Genomic DNA, 21,427 nt, shown 5'->3' with positions numbered 1-21,427 from the left:
CCTCTTTGCATATAGTCACTTAGAACTATTTGGAAATTCATGGTAATTGTCAAGATCCTGCTATTTAATTTGGTCATGAGAAAGTTTCAGTACTTAAGGCTGTCAAAGACATTAATCAAGTAAATCATGACATTTATTCTTCCTCCCCTGTGTAAATCTTTCATTGAAGTAAATTTTACTAGTTTGACATAACCAAGGTGGCTGTTCCTTCTCTCCATATCATCTAAGTGCTTAAAAAGATTGTGTGGGTTTATTTAACTTCTCTGGGAACTGAAGACAATCCATTCCTCAGGTGTTTCTACCTTCACTATCCTTTTTTTCTCTTTCAGTTTTTGGTTTTTTAATTTCTTTTCGGGGGGGTGGGGGCAGAGGGTTGAGTTTTCTTTGAGGAGTGAGGTTGTTTCTTTGTTTTAAAGAAAGGGTTTAAATACTTCACCTTTTTCTAAGCTGATTATCTAAGACATCCCCCATGAGTTTTCAAATATTGGATTATTGATTTTAAGGTGGCTCAAAGGATTTCCTGAGCAAGTTTCTTGCATGTTATCAGATCCAGCCTACTTGGAAAAAATACAAATATGGCTCTTTCCAATAGTCAGTTGATTCTGGGTGGATATTTTTACTCATTTACTTGTGCTAATTGTGCTGGTCACGTGCTTGTAGTTGATCTCTTCAAGGACTGTTCTTCATCAGTCTGTTTTCTCTCTTCATTCAGTAATGGAGAAATTCTAGTGGTAGTAGTTGTAGTATACTGATAGAATGATTTCTTAGTAGCCTCAAGCTGTTCTGTAAGAATTCTTTCATTTTGTCCCTTTAGCCTTTCATATTTGTCCCTCTTATTCTCTTGCCATTGTTACGCTTGTTACTCCCTTCATGTGTGCTTTTTTTGGGGTCATTATTCTCTTGCTATGTTTTCTATTCTCTTGCTGTGCTTGTTTTTCTTGAATTTGTTTGTTTCTATTGTGTCACTTGAGAATTAACTCTTCCTTCCCATAGACTTGTCATCTGTGAGCTCTTAGTGATGTGAAATCTGTCTCTTGCTATTCTTCCTTCCTTTCCCTCTTCAGTAACCATTGAATTGATGGTTCACTTCCAGTGAAACTCTTATTCTTTGCTGTCAAATATTTTTTTCTTGCTGCTACAGCTAAAGGAAGTGTCTTAAGTTGTTTCTGTGTTTAAAAATGTATGTTCCTTGAGCCATTCCCAGTAGATGCCTAGATTCTTATTATCTCTTTGTAACTATTATGGGTTTTTCTTTCCCCTTTCAGAAAGGATATCTGTCTTTTTGCCTTTTTTGATGGTCTGTGGTAAGCTTGCAGCTTGGTAACATTCATGTGCTTTCCTCTTTTTATTATTTGCAGACTTGCAGGATACCTCTGTCTGCATTTGTGATGCTTGTATCCTTTGAGTATGGGGCATAACACTCCTCAGCATTTGTTTGGTTTGGGTTTTTGTTTGCATGTTTAGGTGTTTATTGTGTTTTTTGATGAACTGACTGGATCCTTTTTTTGTTAGTATTCCAGTGGGAAAGGGACTCTATGGAGTAGATCATAGTGTTAGTCCCATTCAGAGAATTCTAATTCCTTTTCTTGTGCTTTATACATTAGCATGCATTTGGCTAAGACTGATGGATTGGTTACTTGGATTTATGAACTTTTGTGAATAATTACTTGTACTTAATTTTAGGCTCTTGCCCTGGTAAATCATCTTTGAACTCTTGATGTTTTGCTCATCATCCTAGTGAAAAACAGTTCAAGCTGACAACCAAGGGAAGGCTTTTTTGTGTGTGAATTCCTTGTAATGTACAATGTCACCTACCAGCACACAGACCTTCATCACATGGTCAGAGAAGCCAAAGCTGTCCTTTGATAGCATTTCCAAATTCATGGGGTTGTCTGCAAGGAGAGTTTGTTCCTGACAGTGTTGGGATGTGGAGAGCTGATTGGGAGCTTCCTGTTTGTTCTCATTTGTTGTCAGTAGTATCCATGAGGAGTGGTTGGTGTGGTGAATGACATTTAAGCAGCTTTTATTTTCTTGGGTTTGAAAGAGGCAAACAACATCTGGAGCAGTATGCACCCAAGTAGGGCCAGGATACAGCTTGTTCTTTATGGTGTTTTTTCTGATACAGCTGTTTACTTGGTTTTGTCTTTTGCAGTCTCCCATTGAATTGCCTTAAAGAGTTAGCAGTCACAGATGTCTTGGTTCAGCTACCTCCTGCTTCTCCTTAATGCCTCACAAAAACAAACGCCACAATCCAAATCTCAAAACCTCTTTCTAAGAATCTGTAATGTAGAACTATGGGCCCTGTATGTTTTCCTTGTAATCTTCCTCAGTATAGGAAATACAGGCAAATGTTTCTACAAATCCAGTCCAAGACATAAATTTGTCTCACTGTGTCATTGTAACCTTTTCATCCTTGGGTCAGGGAACACTCCAGATGAAAGTTTTGGAGATGCCACTTTCTTTTTTAGGTCCTTCTATGTGTGTTGGAATCATTGCTATCTTTCTGCCATTTACACCTCTGCATTTTGGTGAGGGGTAGCTGAATAGACTCCTTGGACTCTCTGATCTCTGCTTCTTGAGTTGCAGCAGTAAATTTGGGTCAAAAGATAGCAAGTTTTACACGTTTCCTCATTTAATTCTGTAAATGTCTGCTCCCTCCCATGGTGTTACTTGAAGCAAAGCATGTGTTGTGTTTCAGCAGTGTATTTCACATGGCCATGAGAAACTACTAAGTGATATGATAGGTCTGTGTATGGTGAGCATTGAGAGCTTGGCAGTTTGGGGATAATGAAGTACAAGGACTAATCTTGTGTGCCTATTGGCTTAACTTGGGGTTTTATTAACTTTGTAATGATTTATTAGAAACACAGCCTTTGAATGCAGTTCTGATGTTAAGGTTAACTTGCTGCATCTTCCGTAATTTTGCTGATTGCTCTTAACTATTAAAACTAGGACTTTGCTTCTTACTGATGCAGATTTTTGCAGAATTGAAATGGCTTAGAAATAGAGAATTATTTCTCTGGCTTGTACTGTCAGTGTCATGTCCTAGTACAGGATATGTAATTTGCCTGACATTTATTTTTTCTGTTGAGGGAAAAACATGGCTAGTTTTAGAAATTGCGTTTGGTGGATCATTTGGAAAATGGCCTCTCCCATGTCCAGAATGTGGCTTTACTTAATGCTTTATGAGGTTTTTCTGTCAGGAGGATGTGTTTTTAACCCTTTAACAGTTAGCAAGTGAGGTAATTTTCTTGTAACATAATTCCTGGAGTAGGGCATCTGCAGTTGTAGCATGGAAGTTACACAGTCAGGTAGTTAATTCCTAGATGTTGTCTTACACATCTTAAACTTGCCTTTGGATGAGTGCTTTCTACTGTTCATAAGGCACATCTTGAGGTTGGGTTGGTTTTGTGTAATCCTATTAATTTTACGTGTTTCTGTTCATTATTGAAGTTGAAACAACAGATTAAAGCTCTAACTCTAGCTAGGAAAAGAATTTATATGCATGGTTGTTAACCTGTCAGGGCTAGTTGAGAGAATTTTGGGGTGTTTTAACTACCTGCTCAGAACACTTTGCTCATTGTACTTGGGAAAATGAATGCTTGAATCGTGTTCATTATTAGCTTGTGGTACCTTTTTTTAGCATGTGGCTGCAAAATCACTGGGAAAATGTTGAACATATTCCTAGAACAGAAAATACAGAATCCTGGTAGGAGGTGGATTGGCTGTGTTCTGCTGTGTCATATTTAGCTACAAAGAAGTATTGCATGTGGGAAGGGGTATGTGCTTCTAAAGAATTTGTAATGTGTGTAATTAAAACAAAATTTCCTTCCCTCCCTTTTTTCACTGAAAAGCCTGTGTTCTTGGTAGACTTGCACATGCAAGTATTACAGATACAAGTGTGTTTTCATTCAAGTCCAAGCTTGTCTGCACTTAAGTTAATTCTGTTATTTTGTATACTTGCTGCCATTTCACTTTCAGCTAGGGGATAGCATTTAATGCTGTGCTGAAACTCATGAAATACAATTAATTCCTGCACGTCCACCAGTGAAAGACCTGATTTCCTTCCCCTATGATTTTATTTTGGTTTCAGGTTTTCAAGTTTGCTTTTCCTTGCAAATTGTCCATACCTTTACACAAAATACTATTATTTTTTTTCCTTTTTATTTGATTTTGCAGTTTTAAAAGATATGTAAGAGCTTTGTAAAAACTCTTGTAGACAAATTTCCCCTCCTCTCCCCTGCTGCTGAAAAAACCATCCAGAAGACAAAGGCAGCTCTTACATTACAACTGAGCTGCAGATGTATTTGGGAGGCTGCAAAGCTTTTTCATGTGAATGGTGATAAAAATGTGAAGGGATTTGGGCAGCTGTTTTGATTCTGTCTATCTGTAGAAATATGTAAAATGCCTTTCACTAGCTGATTCAACTTCATTTGAAATAGATCTTCGCTTTCCATATCTTCAGTTCTGCCTCATATCCTTCGTGCTGTGGCTGATAGTCTTGTCCTTCAGTTTGAGTGTATTCCAGGACACTTGACTCTGCTTCCCTGTCCTTGGTTTAATTGTTGTTTTCTGCCCATCCCCAGTACCCTTGCAGAGACCTGAATTGCTTTGCTAAGCTGAACAAGGCAGGGCTCTTGCTGACAACCCAGTTTGGCTGTCACCATGTCTGTTCCAGTTAGGCTTCTCTTGAGGGTGGTTGACCAAATGAGGTCTCCTCCAGAGGGCTGTGAAGCAGCACTAATACCTCCTTCCTCTTGAAAACAGTGTGATGCATCTTGGAATCATGTTTCCTTTTCACAGTTGTAGTGATGAGCATTGGTGATCAGCCATTGGTATAACAAAATCCCCTTTTCCTTCCCAATCCTGATAGAGCATTAATCTGAGAAAGCTTCTTTGGCTGCAAATACAGAACGAGGCACTTGTCGGTGTCAATGCACCTTTAAGACGTGCCAATTTTTGATTTGGAGATGGGAATTGAAAAATTCTGACAGTTGGAAATGTAGACTATGAATAATGAGCTGAATATAATGAAAGACAAGAAATTACAGAATCATCAATACAAATAATCAAATATGCATGTGCATGAATGTACTTCTTAAAAAGTAACCAATTTCTAGTAATGTATTCTTAATTTACATGCAGTACCTCAGATCAGTGCAAAGCAAAATACAAAGAAGATAAGGATATTAATTCTACTGGCTTTAATTTGAATAAATGGTCTTATTTAGCCAAGTAGTTGGTTGCACAAGTATAAGCATTGTCTTGGTTTAAGAGGTGATAGCCTCATGTGTTTGTAGCTGGTTGAATTTTGTTCTGTTTAAAAACATTTTCTTGGAGAAAAATGAAGACATAAGATGAACACAAGCTTATGTTATGGTTTGCAGCTTTCTGACTGGTATTTAAATTTTACTTCAAAATGTGGGCTTTGTGATTCTTACCATCTTCACCATTTCTTTGCTGAAGTGTCATTATTTATCACCCTAAGTAGGCTATAATATTTCTATGCTAAGTTATGTTTTAACTTACTCCCTTAAACTTAAATGTAGATTTTAAAAAAATTATTTTTAATGACCAAAATAATTTTATTTTACTGTGGAATATTTGCTCTTTGATGTTATGAGGAAATGGCTCATCAGTTGCAGCTGCCATTTGTACAAACAGTGGTGCTGCAGTTTGCAAAGTAAAGCTTGACAGTTGGGCAAAAGTGTAAGTTCAGGTTTCTCTTCCCCTCCTGCTCCCCAAGGACAAAATCTTTCCTTTCTTGCAGTACAATGTGAATTTGTGTATGGTAGGTGTTATGTATCTTTCTAGTATATGTTTATAAATGTAAGCATGGTAGAAATTGTGATTCTAAGACATCTCAAATTTTTCTAAGATAAGACAGATGGTTTTAGGTTCAGAGGAAGATAAAATGACAAGTTGGTATTTGCAAGCATAGGTACTTCTCATGGCATCAGGGATCTGTTGTTTTCTGCTGTAGTGATCCTTTTCTGCTGGAAGCAATTAACCATTATCCAGCAGAGACTGCAGTCAGATTCACTATGGTGTTATTAACCCTTGCTTGGACACATACTTCTTCCTTGAGAAGGGACATGGGCAGGGCCATGGAGAGAGCTGGGCACTTCTGTCCTCAGGGAGGGACAGCACTGCACCTACTGTTCACTGCTTTTGAAAAAATCAGGGAGACTTCAGCTCGTTAGATTTCAAATGCAATAGGAGTATTTTTGTTCCCATGTGACATGGGTCTTCCAGCTTTTTGTCATGGAAAACCTTCAGTAATGGGTTTGCTAGTGGGCTATAGGAAATTGTGGTAATGCTGTTTTTATGTTGCGTTGGAAGAAAACATGAAATTATATTGATAAAACTTCTGAGGGATATAGCAATTTAGAGAGGGATAATCAGAACTCTGAGCCTGACAAAACCCAGTACTTGTTCATATGCGGTCAACAGTATTCATGGAAGCCTTGCCAAATTTCATGTGACTTAGGTAGAGTGACCTCTAGGATGGCTGTGCTGATGGCCTCTGTCTGAGTGAACAATATTCTATGAATGAAAAAGAAAAAAAGACTATCCTGGTCCTTTAATCTCTTCACAGTGGTGTCAAGTGGGAGGTTGTTGGGTATCTGGCAGGGATTTCTTCCAGAATTACTAGTTCTTGTGAGTATTTTGTAGGAATGATGATGTAATTGTCTGTGTCCTTGTCTTCCAAGGACCTGTTCTCTAACCCTTTCCAGTTTCTTGGAATATAAGGAGAAAATGGCTCATCAGATAAAAGCATCTGAATACGTAACAAAAGAAGAGTGATGATGAAGGACACTACTTGATGTTTGATTCTGAGCCTAGATGAATTCTGTTAGAGATGATTTACTACTTGCAGTTTTTAAATAGGGGTTATGCTAGATCATATGGAAAAAACACCCAACAGTAGTTAGTTCAGGAAGGTCTTTGGCCTTTGTCAAGACAAATTTCATGAGATCATGTGCCAGGCAGCGCTTAGATACATTTCTTAACTTATGTGGATTTGGTTTTAGCAGTGGAATTCAACTCAAGAGTATCTACAGAACACAGCAGGGGCTTCTGCTAGGGTCTGTACACTCCATTCTACAAAACAACTATTTATTTCTTAATTTTTTTTCTTTAGGGTATTTTTTTATAATGATCAGTTGTCACATGAGGCTTTTTAAAATAAAGAAGCAGGGGAGGTGAATTCTATGGCAGTGGTTGAGGTAGGGATGAATATACCCATCTGTGAGTTTCAAGGAATAAGTAGTTGAAGTTGGCATCCTTCAAATTGACAGCCAAGGAAGTCATTTGACTTTGTTCAATAAAGGGGAATAGATAAGAAAAACTTATTGAGGACAACCTTGCTTTAACTACCATTTAAAAAATTAAGTGAATGTAGATTGTTTTGTCTTATAACAGGATACACATCAGAGTTTCATCTTTTTAATTTTGGATTGTGAATTCTTCCCAATTCCTGTAGAGATCACAGCTTTTTGTGTGCGCTAACATTTTCATGTTGTGGCACTATAACCTGTGAACTCCTTGTTTCCTAAGAGGTGCTCATTTCCTGGAGGATGTAGTTTAGGTTGATTCAGCTAAAAGAATACTAAGCGTGCTTTTGAAGAATGCGTGGGAGGAATGGCACAGAATATAGATGTTGCTTCCTTAAAACTCATTACAGAGTAACAGTATCTGTGTTCTTTCAAAGTACAACTTCAAAGTTGTCTTTTTAAGGTACTACTGAGGAAAAAAACTTTCACTGGGGAGTTTTGTGTAGCTTTCTTTTCAGTGTAGATAATGTAATTTCAGATGGCTGTGTTACTGAGTGTAGATTTTTGTCAGTCCAGGTTTGATGGGTTTGTGAATTTTAAATAGCTGTTTAGACTTCAGTCTGTTCTGATTACTGTGCTACAGTAGAACTGTTTTATTTGGCACTGAGGATCCAAAGTAAAAATTAATGAAGCAGGTAAATAATCAGTTCTCTGTAAATCTACCAGAGGTGGTGATTTTACTTAATTTTCAGAGGACTTCAGTGTTGTAGAACTGAAGTAGAGGGAAAACTGATTTTCTTTCAAGTCTCCATTGTGCAATGCTGTCTGATTTCCTTCTTCCCTGCTCTGTTTTTGAAGGTTTTGTGTACGTCTGGGAAACAGACTTAATTATGTACCTTTTTTGCACATACTTTTACGAGTCATCCAGGCACTTGATCCGCCAGAAGCTGACAATGCATGATGAACACTTTGCAAACTGTGGAGGAAAAGATGCCTTTAGCTTTCTCAGGCTACTGATATGCCTCATTTTGAAATACAGCTCTGTGTACAAGTGATTGATTATCCTTCCTCCCCCAGCCCTGTGATAAGCCTGTAAATACTTATATCTTACAAAAAAATCCTTTGGGAAAAAGTTTTGTTCGCCAAGTATCTTAGTCTTGAGTTTTAGCAGGAGGTAGTAGGCACTTGTCATCTTGGGGATCTTGTCATCTTGTCATTTAGGCTATCTCCCCAAATGGGTGAGATGGGGGCAGCTTCCCCATGCACCCTGACCTCACTCTTAGCTCATAACTGTTGCTAAACCAGAAAGTATTGGTCCTTTTGAACAAGTCCTGTGTATGCCTGCTACTTACACTTCTGTAATTCCTCTCCATGAATTGAACTTCTATGAAAACAAAGACTTCAACTGGAAAAAGTGTAATTTGAAATTTCAGTTCCTCTTGAAAACTCCATTGGCATTTTGACTTAGTATCAAAGGTCTTAAAGGATATCTCTGTTGCAAATGAATCAGTTCAGATTTGGGATCTTGGGGGTGTGGGGAGAGGAATAGTTTTGGGGATTTGAGCCTTTCATGGTTCACTTGCTTCATAACCTACATGCAAAGTAATGGAGCTTTCTAGATTAAGCCTCCCCACCCTCAGATTGTCAGCTTGCTTGACATCAACGATTTACTTTAGGACTAGTTTTTACTGAACTATGAAAATAGTGTTATGTTTACTTAAAGCCCAGTGATAAGTTTTAATAATTTGACTTGCTGAAGAAGAAAAGCCTTGAGAGAACCTGTCTTGCAGGTTAGTCAGATTCTGTAATGGTGTGATTTTACTTAATAAGGAAAACACTGGAAGCCAGTGTTATTACATAAACAGAATTACAGTAGAAGTGTCACTAAAATTATTGAAATCTCATGTCGATATTATTTGTATTTTTCCTCATTATTTGTGTAAGAAGACTGCTAATTATATTGGCTAATGAGAATTTAACCTGGGGTCTTAGAAAGTTCATTTTGGCAGTAGTACAGTTCAAAAGAGAGAGAAACAGTTTTGCTTATAAGCCCTTTCTGTGAAAATGCTTGGATAGGGAGTACCTAATTTTGTTGTAGTATGATGAGTGTCTGTTGCCAAATATATCTTTATCCTAATATATTGTCCCTGATAGGAGGTAATATCACACTTCACCTTTTTGAGGGCTAAACTGAGTGACTTTAACAATGGCCTTGTTAGCTCCCGCAAGGATTTGGCTTTGCAGTAGAGTGTAACTGCTCTGCACGTTTCTGTTTCTTGCTTGTCTTTACAAACAAAGCAAGTGTGAATTCTAGAGTTACGTGAACAATCTTTTCTTAGACCCAGCATTGTCTCTCTTCCTCCTTCCATCTCCGTAGGTCATTTCCTGTGTTTATCCCTTGACCATGTAATTCCCTCTGGCTAAGCATGGTGGAGGGAGCATGGTGGAAAGGGCTGGTGTGTTCTGCAGTCACCTGATTTCCAACCTGCCCCATCCAAATGCGTGTACACAAGATGGTGCATGAACCACTCACGTGCTGGTTTTCACAGCTAGTTGATGTATCTCCAGTGGTGTTCTGCAGCAAATCTGCTCTTTAATGATTTCTGTTAAGTACTCTAGCTATTGAACATAGATGTGCTGTGCACTAGATACCAATATAAATAAGGGTTGAGTCAGCATGCTCGCTGTATTCATGTGCAGAGCTTTTGCTCTCTGGAGCTCTGACAGGCTTCTTGTGAATGCTTTACTCTTGACTGTTGTTCAGCTTCTGCAACTTTTGTTTCTCCTGCTTCTAAATGATTTCATATCTAAAAGCTGGTTTATCTGTATTTGAGAGTAATATCACAATTTTTTAAAAAAATCTCAACATCAGGAGTCACAGTAGTCTTGTAGCTCTTCTTGGAACCCTTGTTCTTTCTCAGCTTTCACTTTTTTATATCCTGATAATTGATGTAAAGATTTAAAGGTTCTCTGAAATTATGTCTAGTCCCTAGTAGCTTTTCAAAGGAGTACCAAGGGCTGACTTGTGATATCACTGACTTGTTTATGTGTATTTTTTTCTTCATTAAAGCATTTCCAATCTCAAGAGTGTGGAGTGCACTAGAATAATGCAGGCTAGGCTGGGAAAGGATAATTTAGGTGTTTGTGAATATTAATGCCAAGGACAGAATGCATGGTAAAATGAATTGATAGTCTGCAAAGTTACTCAATTGGCCAGATCAAGTGTTGACTGCCTTAATAGGGATATTTGAGCTTAAATTATTAGCACCTTGTCTTTGCTCATGCTGTTTTTTATTTGGTACTTTGGCACCCTTAGTAAAATGAAGGATTTTTTTGCATAGGACGTCCTCACAACTTTCCCTGTTGGTGGCTGTTGCAGATAATCAGTAACCACTTTATCTGTCAGTGTCTCTCATAATCCTGAGACTCCCTGGCAGGCAAGTCTGTGTTAGGATGTACAACTGCATTCTGTTCAGTGTCACTAGAGATGTGTGATTATGGCATGAAATATTTAGATATTTGTCCTTTTCTTAAGCAAAACACTCCAGCTTCTAGATCAGGAAGGGATACTATTTAGTTTGTTCATCTTTTAACTTTATAGTTATTAAAACTAAATGGTGGTCTTTATTCATTCCTTCCCTACAAAGACATGTTTCACTGCTGCTTCATGCTAAACCATAGCTATGTTTGGAGTAGGAACCTCCCAAACTTTTCCCTTTTCCCATCAAACATTTACCTATTTTCAAGCTACTGAGTCAAAAATCTTTGAAATTAAATTTTATATAACTGATGGCAAAAGACTTCTTTTTCTCCTCAAAACCAATAATACAAGACTCTGATGTGTGCTTGAATGTTGCCATGCTAATGAACCTGGAAATGTGTTATATATTACTGATTATTTTCTGGCCCACTGTTGGGCACGCTAATTTTGCATTCTCCTTGCTCTAATGCTAGGAATTAAACTCTGACCTTTAATCTATTAAAAAATACCATTTTAGTATGCTTTTCTTAGCGATCATGCTCTCCTACTACAAAAGCTCTTGTACTTTTGAGGCTTATTTAAAAATGAAAATAAGAATGTCCTTCCTACTAGAAAAGTTTCCTGTTCACCTCCACTTGGGTGTCAGACTTTGATGACTGTGGACAGGGACCATCAGTGACCTTGGGCCAGCCCAGCTAGAGCACAGCAGGCCCAGGCATGCTGTGATAGAGGACACTTCTGCATTTCTTGGCTGTGTTGATATTGACCATAAGTATTTGGATGTGCTTATCCTCTCCAAGAGGATTCTTGGGTGTAGTTCTGGGTAATCACTCATCTGATTCCAAGATCTTCCTGGGCTGTTTCTTTCAGTGTTAGACCACCCTTAACAACAAGTGCTTTGAAAAAATGATTAATACTTTTTTTTTTTTTTTTAATAGAGGATGTTCTGCTTTGTTGGACATATGCTTTGGTTTCCTTCAGTTTTGCTGTAGTTGATATCTTTCAGGGCTTATGGCATTTTGGTGCATTTTGGGTCTGTACACTCCATTTTACAAAATTACTTTATTTCTTAATTTCTGGACACTGGTGTGTCCAGAGTATGGAACAACCTTTCCTGTGAGAAACCAGGCAGTACTTTGCCTAGACTCTTCGTAGTGTACTTACTATGGCTTTATGAATGCTCATGGGTTTCTAAAAGCAGATGAAAAATAATCAGTATGTTGAAATAAATGAAATCTCATTGGCAAGAGAGATGACACTGCCAAGTAGGACTGTTCCATTTTGCTGTTACTCTAAAAAACTGGGTTGTACCAGATGTGAACTGGGTATAATGTGGACTTAAAGAGGATTAAGGAAGGGATAAGTGTTGATAGTTCACTTGCTGTGTTTTACATCATAATATCTCCTCAGTGCTGTAATACATGTTTTGCAGAGGCTGCACTCACTCCTGCCTGTGTTCAGGAGAGGTGTTTGAAGCAAACCTCTAAGCCTTGCTGTGTGCTACAGGTCTGGCCAGCGTGGTGTCCTGTGTGACAGTGCTTGCTGCTAGAGAATGGAGAGAATTACAGTGCATGTGCAGAATAATCCTCCTGTGCACCTTCACCGGTCTTGCCATTCCTGGGGTGTCCTGCTTCAGATTTTATTTGTTATCTGCTGTTGAATGTCTCTGTGATACATTTGTCATCATTTTTTCCCCTCATCCACCAGGCTTTTGACTTTTACAATGGCTTATCAGTTTCAGTGGGGGGAAGGATCCTAAATTTTCACTTACTGAAATCAGATCGTTTGCTATCTGTTGAACTAAAGGCATAAATAAATCATTCTTCATATCTGCAGTCACTTAGGATTTTGTAAGCATCACTCAGCTGCCAGCAGCAGTTCTGTCACCAATTTAGCTGTGGCTGGGAGGGGAGAGAAACAGCTCAGGCTGCAACTGGAGCGTGCCCAAGTCAGAGCTTCACTGGGGCTGTGGGGTGGCAGGTCTTGAACTGAGAGTGGGACTGGAGAATGCTGCCATCCAAGGGTGGTGGGTGATGGCAGTGGGAGGTGAGCAGAACTGCTCCAGGTGCCTGAGGCAAGGCTGAGCACAGGAAAGCCATGGCAAATGGGATTTGGCTGTAAAATGCAGGCAGGAGAACAAGTGGCTTGGACAAGACATCTGGATGGGTTTTGGAAAGGGTAGCAGGCTGGTTTCTTTAGTGTTAGTCAGATACTGACAGATGTTTCAGCAAACTTGATTCTTCACCTCCCTATAAAAAAAAAAAGTAATTGATTAAAGTGGTATGGAATACAATTATTATATTAGGACATTGTGCAATTAAGTGTAACTGTAATTGTCTCTTGGTAACATTGTTTTTTTCTGATCTGTCTTTTGTAATGCACCTGAGAAAATCAGTGCAATTTATCCTTGCTGTTTTTCTCTGGGAGAAATTTGATTCGGTCTTGCTTTTTTTTTTTTAAATTTTCGAGCATCACATTTCTTTTGGACAGTTTAGGATTCAATGATGGTGAATTGAATCTAAATTTCCTTCCTGTGCCTTTCTTTTCCTGAGCTCTCCTGAGATCTTGCATCACTCTCGCTTTCATGATGTTTGTGTGTCTTCACCAGGCTTCAGTTGCGAGACAGATGGGGGTGTGTTGTCTAGTAATGTGTCACTCAGCCTCCTGGAGGTCTGATTTCAGTAGTGACAGGCTATTAGAGCAAATTGTGGCAGTCTCTGAGTGCTTATTTTCTAATTGCTCAACTGGTTCTTCAAGGTCATTCTGGTGTAATCAGGCTGAATTGTTTAAACTGGGATTCCCTCTCTCTTCATGCTTTTCTGGAATGAACTATACTTTGCCAAGCTTTTGCATGTCTTATTCTCCAGGAAAATCAATGTTTTGGAGAAGGTGAATTAGTGTGAGAGTAACTTCCAAGAAACACAAGATATCTTTCCTTATATTTTTTCCATTGTAAATAAAATTCATGGTAAGAACAGAAATACTTCACTCACGCACACTTTTCATTATGGTGAAGAGTGCTTGTGGAGATTCAGATGTTCCTCATCATCCATGTCACTCTTCCTTATGGCATTTACCTTCACAAAATAGCTTTATAAAACACAAAACATTAAAATCATTAAAAACTCAGGAATGAAAAAATAAGGCTTTTTTTAAATAAATAAAAAAAGTTAGGGTAATCCAGAAGTGACAGCGTCTAGCTTGTCACTTCCACTTGAATTCTCTGCACACAGAGTTACATCTGTCAACATATGGCACAGTAACTGGATCTTGGATGGTCCTTCTGCCATTCTCCAGTCTCTTTAGTTGCATGAAGAATTTAGTGCTATTAGCTGACTTTGTCATCTCAGGCACTTTCTTATTACAGACTTTGGGTAACTGCAGTTTGTCTTTTAAAAGCTTAATAAATAAATAATAAAAGCTATAGTTTGCTCCTCTAGTACCAGTGAAGCACAAAGCAGGCATTAACATACTGAAATTATTAGTGCAACTCTGAGGTCCTTGAATTTCCTTAGGACTCTTGGCTGAATGTCATCCTCTCTTGGTGGTTTGCTAATTTTTCACTTGTCCATTTTCTCTGTACTGTTTTTGTCTATTTTTCTAGTAGTGCTTTGCTTTGAAACAGATCCTCTAATGCATATTCCATGTAAGTGCCATAAAGGCTTTTCACTGGGAGAATATCTTTAAGTTCCTCCCTAATGAACATGCAAAAAAGAATTCTGCTGGTTTTGCCCTGGCTTTAGGTTATTTAGGCTTTTTTTCCTTAATGCTTCTATTTGTTTACTTGCTGTACCCTTACCAATCCTGACAGACCCCTTGCTTCTTAAGTGCCTCAAGAAAGGATTTAGTTGTAATTTTAATACTTTTTTTTTTTCCCCTAAATTATTTGTGAGATTGTCTTGTATTTTTTTCTGGTTTTAGCTTGCTATTGTTTGAGCCTCATTTGGACAACTTTTACAAGATTCTTCTAATATTTTCTCTAATATGTTATTTAGCCATCTCCTTCCTTGCCTGTCACGTCATTATTCATCCCCACTTAAGTCTTTCTTTTTTTGTGATTTTTATGTTTCCTCTAGGCCTCACATACAATGTCTTATATCTCATTGTCTACAGACAAGTTTTTGTTGATTCTCTTTGTTGCCTCCTGTTTGTCTAATTCCTCTCTTTAAATTCCTTGGTGTTTGTTCCTCCTGCAGATATTTAGGTCACTATTAAATTCTGGGGGACAGTTACACTAATATTTTTAAGCAAATTCTGCACAGTGCTTAGGATCAAGAGATGTCTTTTCTGACAGCTCTTTCCATGAAGCAGTCATTCCTGATAGTCAGTATTTTGTCTTGGCTTCCTGTGACATTTAGTGGACAACAAAAACCTCCCATTGTTTTTGTCTTTACTTTTGTAGCATTTCTGAGTCCCTTAGCTTGGTCACTCACTGCCTGCGTGTTTCAGTGTGAAGGCTCATGTATTTCCCATTCTCACTGTCTTGAATATAAAGAAAGTAAATGTGCTCCTTTAATGAATAAACAATGTCTTTGGATGAATTTCTCTTTTTATTAATTTTCCTCAAAAAACTGGTTTTAGCTGCAGATGACTGTTTCATTCTAAACTTTCATACTGTTTTTTTTATTTTTCAGTGTATATGAATGCCAATAACCAGTGGACCTCCAGACTGGAGGATATCTTTTCTTGATGAAGACTTCTTTTTTATCAAACAGCCCTTATTTTTTTCTACTTTTTGGAAAGTGCCTGAATAAAAATAGGGAACTTGTTCCACATCAGCATTTTTGTTCCTATAATTTTAGACCTGAGATGCTTGACTTGTGTATGAGGGTTTTTTCCTTAAATATCTACTCTGGAAAGATAGCATAGGGTATGGGAGTGAAGTTGTGTGATTTCTTAGTGGTATTTTCTCTAGCAGTGATTTGACAATCCCCCACTTTGCCTTTGGAAAAATTCAGCTGAAGGCAGTGGCTTTGCAATAATCTCCCTGTCTGAACTGAGCAGTTGGGAGTGTTGTGAGATGTATAAAACTGAAGGATGCTCCTTTGCAGTGAGGACAGCTCCAGTTAGAGTTTATGGCTTGGGCACAGGGCAGAAATGTTTTCTGAATTCTGTCAGTACAACACACAAGATCTGGGGGGTGTTGGTCAGTCAGGCTGGTTTTATTGTGGTCTTTAGAGCAGTCTTAGAAACACCAAAATCCAACAGCAATAGGTGGGAAACTGGAGGGCAAAAAAGAATTTAGAAAAAGTATGTGGAAGGTGGAACAGAAGTATGAGATAACTGATATCTGAAATTCAAAAGCTCAACCAGTGCTCAGGGAGAGACTAGAATAATTGACTCACTTTTTTTTTCCTTTTCCATTTTTAAAAAATGAAATGCCTTTTCTTCAAGTTGGTGTGATCTAGAGCTCTTCATTGTCACTGACTTGAATTCATACATTGTCTTGACTTTACTCTTGATTCAGTGTCCTCAAGTAGTGCTGTGAGAGAGCACTTGGGGCTTGTAAAAGGCATTTCGTTGCTGTCTGGTGTAGTCTCTGTAGCACTTGTCTAGAAAAGATCTCAGAGGCTTCTGTATGAGTTATAACCTGGGGCAGAGGGAGGCTGCTGCAGTGGAGTAGCTGAATGCCACTGGGAGCCTTGCTGTGGAAAACTCTTCTGGTTAACACTGCATATTTTTCTAAGCAGTATGGTATTCAACTTTCAAAAGGCAAGAATCTTTGTTAATTGTTTTGATTTACAGTTGAAGTTCAAAAGCTAAATGCAGGCAATCAAATACTGAAGGAAAAATGTAGTTTTACTTATGACTTTTCTGTTTTCCTCTATCAGTTCTTTCAGCTCAGAGTTGCTACTGAAACAGCTATAGTGCAAAAGTTGAAAATCCAAACTTTTGCACCTGTAGAACTTTTTTACAAAAGAAAAGGAGATTTCTGTCTCTGCAGTTGAACGATGATTCAAATTTCAAAAGCTATTGTATCAGTCTTCAGATACTGAGGAAGATTTTGTTTAATTTTTATAAAGCTCTTTTAGCAATAAACTCACCTATTGTAACCAATCTGTTGTTATTTTTCCAGGTTTCACTAAATGGTACACAGTTTACAGACAGTTCTGTTGGATCAGAATTCACGGGTGTTTCTCAGGTATGTGCAGTCAAATTTTGTGGCTATATATAAAAGCAGAATTATTTACTAATGGGAGAAGATATTAAGCAGTATTAAAGGTACTAAATCAAACTCTTCAAAAAGAATGCTGTGTGAGATTGGGATGTTGGTAATTGAAGTCAGTTTCTGATTATCTCCTATTTAAGCTTTAAAAAGCAGTGGTTTTTTTAAAGTAAAATTTTATTGTTATAGTATGCTTGAAATTGGACCTGGATGTTAAAAAAACCTATGCAGTTTTATGGTAATAAAGTTATTCTTGGAAATAAATCTAAATACATAGCAGAGATGCAGTTATTTCTGTTCCAGCTTGTCCTACTTCCAGCTTTCATTTATGAATGTTATATCTGAACATGTTTCAGAGAGAAAGTGAGCCTGGGTGTTTTCTTGCAGAGATGCATCACACATTTTTTGAAGCTTGACTAGTGGAAAAATATCCTGCTTTTCACAAAATGTGCACTTTGCTCTGATGGCACTGAAGAGACATACAAATGTGACCTAATTGCAAGATCTCCTAATCCAGCAAGAGTTTGCTGCTCATGTTGAAATGGTCACATGAACAGTTACTGCATTCATCACTCTTTAAATAAATAAGAAACTGCAATTTATAGCTTCATTGTAGTAAGATGGAGTCATAACAGGTATCAGAGATGCTTGTGGTCTTGATTTTGTTGAAGTTTCAATTTTGATTCTTGATTTGCATTGTGCTCTAGGAACCAAGGGCTTTAATTTGAGATTCACATCTGTCGTAAATATGGGCCCAGTGGGAGATAGTGAAACCCTAACAGAGTGTGGCCATAACAAAGATTATTATTGTTCCTGCTGTGTTTGCCATGGCTTTTTAGTGATTGTGGTGCAGCTTTTCTCTTAACTTCTAGAAGTCCCTGCAGGGTGGCTGAGGTGTGTTTGCCATGACCTTTACCTTTGCAAAGGAGTAAGTGTCAGGTTGTCTTAGCTTCTGAACTTTTACATTTTTGCACTCTTCTTTTCCTTCTTGTTGGAAGATGTCCTGCATAAGATGTTCATAAGGATTCGCCTGCAAAATAGCTATGAAGATGTCATCATTCTGACATTAGGGACTCACCTAATTTAGCTTCAAAAAAAATTGATTTAAGAAGGAAACTTTCAGGGCTAAGGGATAAGCAGCCATGGCCTCCTGCATGCAGGGGTTTTAGGCATGAATGAGGTCTTCAGTTGAGTGCAGGTCAGCCAAAAGGAATGTCTAACTTGGGAAATCTGTTGGTGCTTGTAGAGCCTATAAAGGTCAGTCCTGGCCTTTCAGCTGGCAGAGGGAGTCTTCCTGCATGAGAAGGTTTTTCTAAAAACTTGAAGTAGACTCCTGGAGAGATTGTGTTCTTTTTCCTGACTTAGTGCTTAGGTGCAAATTCTAGAAGTGGCATCAGTGAGCAAAGGTTAGCTGTTCTTAATAAATCTGTTAAATTTCTCATGAACTTTTTAAAGATAGGAAGATATTTGTGGAGGTGAAATCAGTCTGTCTTTTGGGCTTTTATGTCTAGAATTCTTAGTTTTCCTTTCCATATTGCTGAGTCTGCCAGTTTTACAAATGGGAAGAACACAAAAATCAGTGTTTGTAATGCTCTGCTGTTTTTCTTTAGATGTCAGCACTAGAGAATTGATTTGTTGTTGCTGTGAAGACAAGAAGAGAGTGAATTATGGTTTAGATTGAACTGGTCCTTTGCCCTAAAGAACTGTTCACCTGTGTCTGTGCAGTTCAGCCTTACAAGATCTTTAAAGCTATATTTTTTGTTAGTATTGAGATTAGAGCAATATCAAGAGCAGTGCTTGAATTACTTAAAATTTGCTTTTTCTTTGAGAAAGAATTTAACTATTTTGATGCTTACATAGAAGGTGTTGTTAATTAGGGCAGAGTTAGCAGTTGTAATAAAATTGGGCAAATCTGTGATTCTTCCATTATGTGATATTTTGTTCCAATCATCTCTTATGTCTCATAAAATTGGGTTCTCTTTGTCTCATGCTGCTTGAGTTGTTTTTGACTATCAGCCTTGGTGAAGAATCAGCATTGCATGGCTAAACCATAGTTTCATGAACTGTAGCATCTTGGAATAGAATTCAGGTTTTGAAGTACCTCTGTCCTTGTAAGTTGCCAAGTCTACTTGATTCAATAGCTGATGGTGGATTTGAGGACCCTACTGACTTGTTTTGTTGAAACTGATTTAAACTTTTATTTTGTAATAGGCTTAGCTGAAAGTGACTTTGTTCCAGCTGGTATCTTAAAAGGAAGTGTCACAGAGCTTCAAAGAGGAGATTTTTTTTTTTTATCTGTAAATGGTGACAGTAAAAGTAAATATCCCTTTTTAATTTTACTAGCTAGACTATTACATCTAGGCCAAAATATTTTAGAGGGAAAGACTGTAGACCATGCTCCTAAATGGGAATATATTAATAGTTCCAATTGTTTGCCTCATGGATATTGAGACTGCTGTGTTTGTTGGGACATTCCAAATATTCACTTTTATAATGACTGGTAAAATATACGTGTTGGTTTTGGAGGGTTTTGTTGTTAGTTTCAAATATCAGAATATCTTTTCTGATATGTATTCTGTGAATAACCAGTTATCTATCAAAACATTTGTTTGTAGACACCATTTACCTTTGGCTTGGGCCAAAGGGCACCATATACAACTGGCGAGCATTGTCTTCTTTGTAGAAGTGAACGAAAAGATACTTCGCTTTCAGAGAGCGGAATCAAGAATTCCAGCAAAACAGCACTTTCCACATCTCCAAAAGCAAACAACATGCTGCACCTCCCACTGTGGGTGTGTCCAGACTGTCGAAGAACAGTCGAAAAGGAGGAGAGGCACGCTACAATAGAGCAGTCTCTCGTGGTAAGTTCAAGTCAGCTCAATAGACTGAGAAGATGCTTAATTATGGTCTGCATGTCACTTTGTGCTTTGGAACCACTGGAGCTGTAAATGCTTTAAAAGTTTTTTAGGTGATTTTGAGTTGGCTTTATTTAAACTGAAGAGGGAAGTTGTTCCAAAAGTGAGGAGTTCTGGTTTGGAATTCTGGAGTTTTAAGTAGAGCGAGGTTTGGATCTGTTTTTTACTGAGGTTTTTGCTTTTAATTCATTGGATCTCAAGCTTTGTCTTTATCCCCTGTGCTTAAATACAATTTTTTCTACTTTTACCAACATGACCTCTCTCATTACACGTTTTTCTGTTCTGTCTGCTGATGGTGCATTTTCCTATCTTTGTGAAGTAAACTGTCTGAATTTTCCTTGTTCTTTTTGTGGACTTCTTGAGTCACTGCACTCGCACTGACAACTTCCTGCAGATTTTGGAGTTTTGCTGTCTTTTCTTTGCTGTATTTTTCAATAAAGATGCACAACTTTGCATAGCATGAATGTAACAGTTTCCTAGTCTTGGTAGCACAGCAAGGACCAATTTAATATGTGGCGCTAATATTTCGAGTTGTGAATTCAACCTCATGTAAGAGCTGTGCTTAGTGTTGCAGGAAGATACTAAAACTCCATTGGAAGCAAACTATGTTATACTGCAGAACCAAGTCTTCATGACTGACCTGGAAGTCACACACTTGGGATAATTGGAAGTATTGTAGATTCCAGCTGACACCTCCTTGCAGAGAACCAACAGGCTGTGCACACGCCCATAGGAACATGCAGGTTTTATTTCAGTAAATCATTGTGAAGAAAGATTGTATGGAGGGTGTTGTTAAGCTTATGTTAAAAAGTATAGATGAGGATGTTTTTTGTGAGGAAAATTCAAGAGTATATCACTTGTATACAACTTGTGTTTATAGATAATGTTGCTATTAACAAGAGTCATAAACTAATCAAAAGAGGTTGCATCTAAGGGAATTACAGTGGTGGTGTGGTGGTAAACACATCCTAGAGAATTCAAAGCACAGCAAGACCAAGGCACATTATCGTTCAGCTGAGTCAAATTTTTTGACCCGTTTAAGCTCTGTTTAAGGAATTAGTAAAGAAGATTATTGTCCTAGATGTGCAAGGTAGACAGGACTTGCTTCCTACATGTTTTGTTAAGTTACAGATACTCCAGAGGTAAGTAAAAATTCAGATTGTTTTTTTAATTTGGCAACAATTTTCTTTTTGAAGAGGAATTTTTAAAAGCAGACAGCAAATAGATTTTCCGGGATTGGAAGCTTGACTTAAAAAGGCAACTATATGATTTAGGTGGATAGTCAAATTAGAGAAGCCAGCTGGGAAAAAAGCCAAAATTAGCTAAAAAAAAAAAAAAAAAGTTACCAGTGACTGCAAGTCAGAATACAGGTGGTTTGCTGTAGATGTTCCTGTGTTCAGATTGCTGCTGCTCTCATTACCTTGCTTGGTAGCAACTGCATGCAGGTTTGTTCTTACCCATGTCTGCATCCTGATCTAGGATTTGAGGCACAAAGAAGCCACTTTTAGTCACGGTACTGATGTGAGAGAGGTCTCTGCCTGGTGCCAGGGCAATCTGGTGGCAGACTTGGGAGGGTGCAGGAGAGAAG

General features: G+C 38.0%; 1 protein-coding gene across 2 annotated transcripts in view; it reads left to right on the top strand.

Annotated features, from left to right (window-relative positions):
- Positions 1-21,427, top strand: part of FAM193A (family with sequence similarity 193 member A) — a 77,414-nt gene that overhangs the window by 14,781 nt on the left and 41,206 nt on the right. For both annotated transcript variants that reach the window (XM_059845304.1, XM_059845303.1), the window contains exons 2-3: positions 16,835-16,900; positions 19,540-19,785. In XM_059845304.1, coding sequence (XP_059701287.1) covers positions 16,835-16,900; positions 19,540-19,785 — 312 coding nt within the window. The remainder of the gene's footprint in view (positions 1-16,834; positions 16,901-19,539; positions 19,786-21,427) is intronic.

Source organism: Haemorhous mexicanus, chromosome 4, assembly GCF_027477595.1.
Source record: "Haemorhous mexicanus isolate bHaeMex1 chromosome 4, bHaeMex1.pri, whole genome shotgun sequence".
NCBI classification, from domain to species: Eukaryota; Metazoa; Chordata; class Aves; order Passeriformes; family Fringillidae; genus Haemorhous; species Haemorhous mexicanus.
The sequence above is the reverse complement of the archived record's forward strand: the minus strand, read 5'-3'. Positions and strand labels throughout refer to the sequence as shown.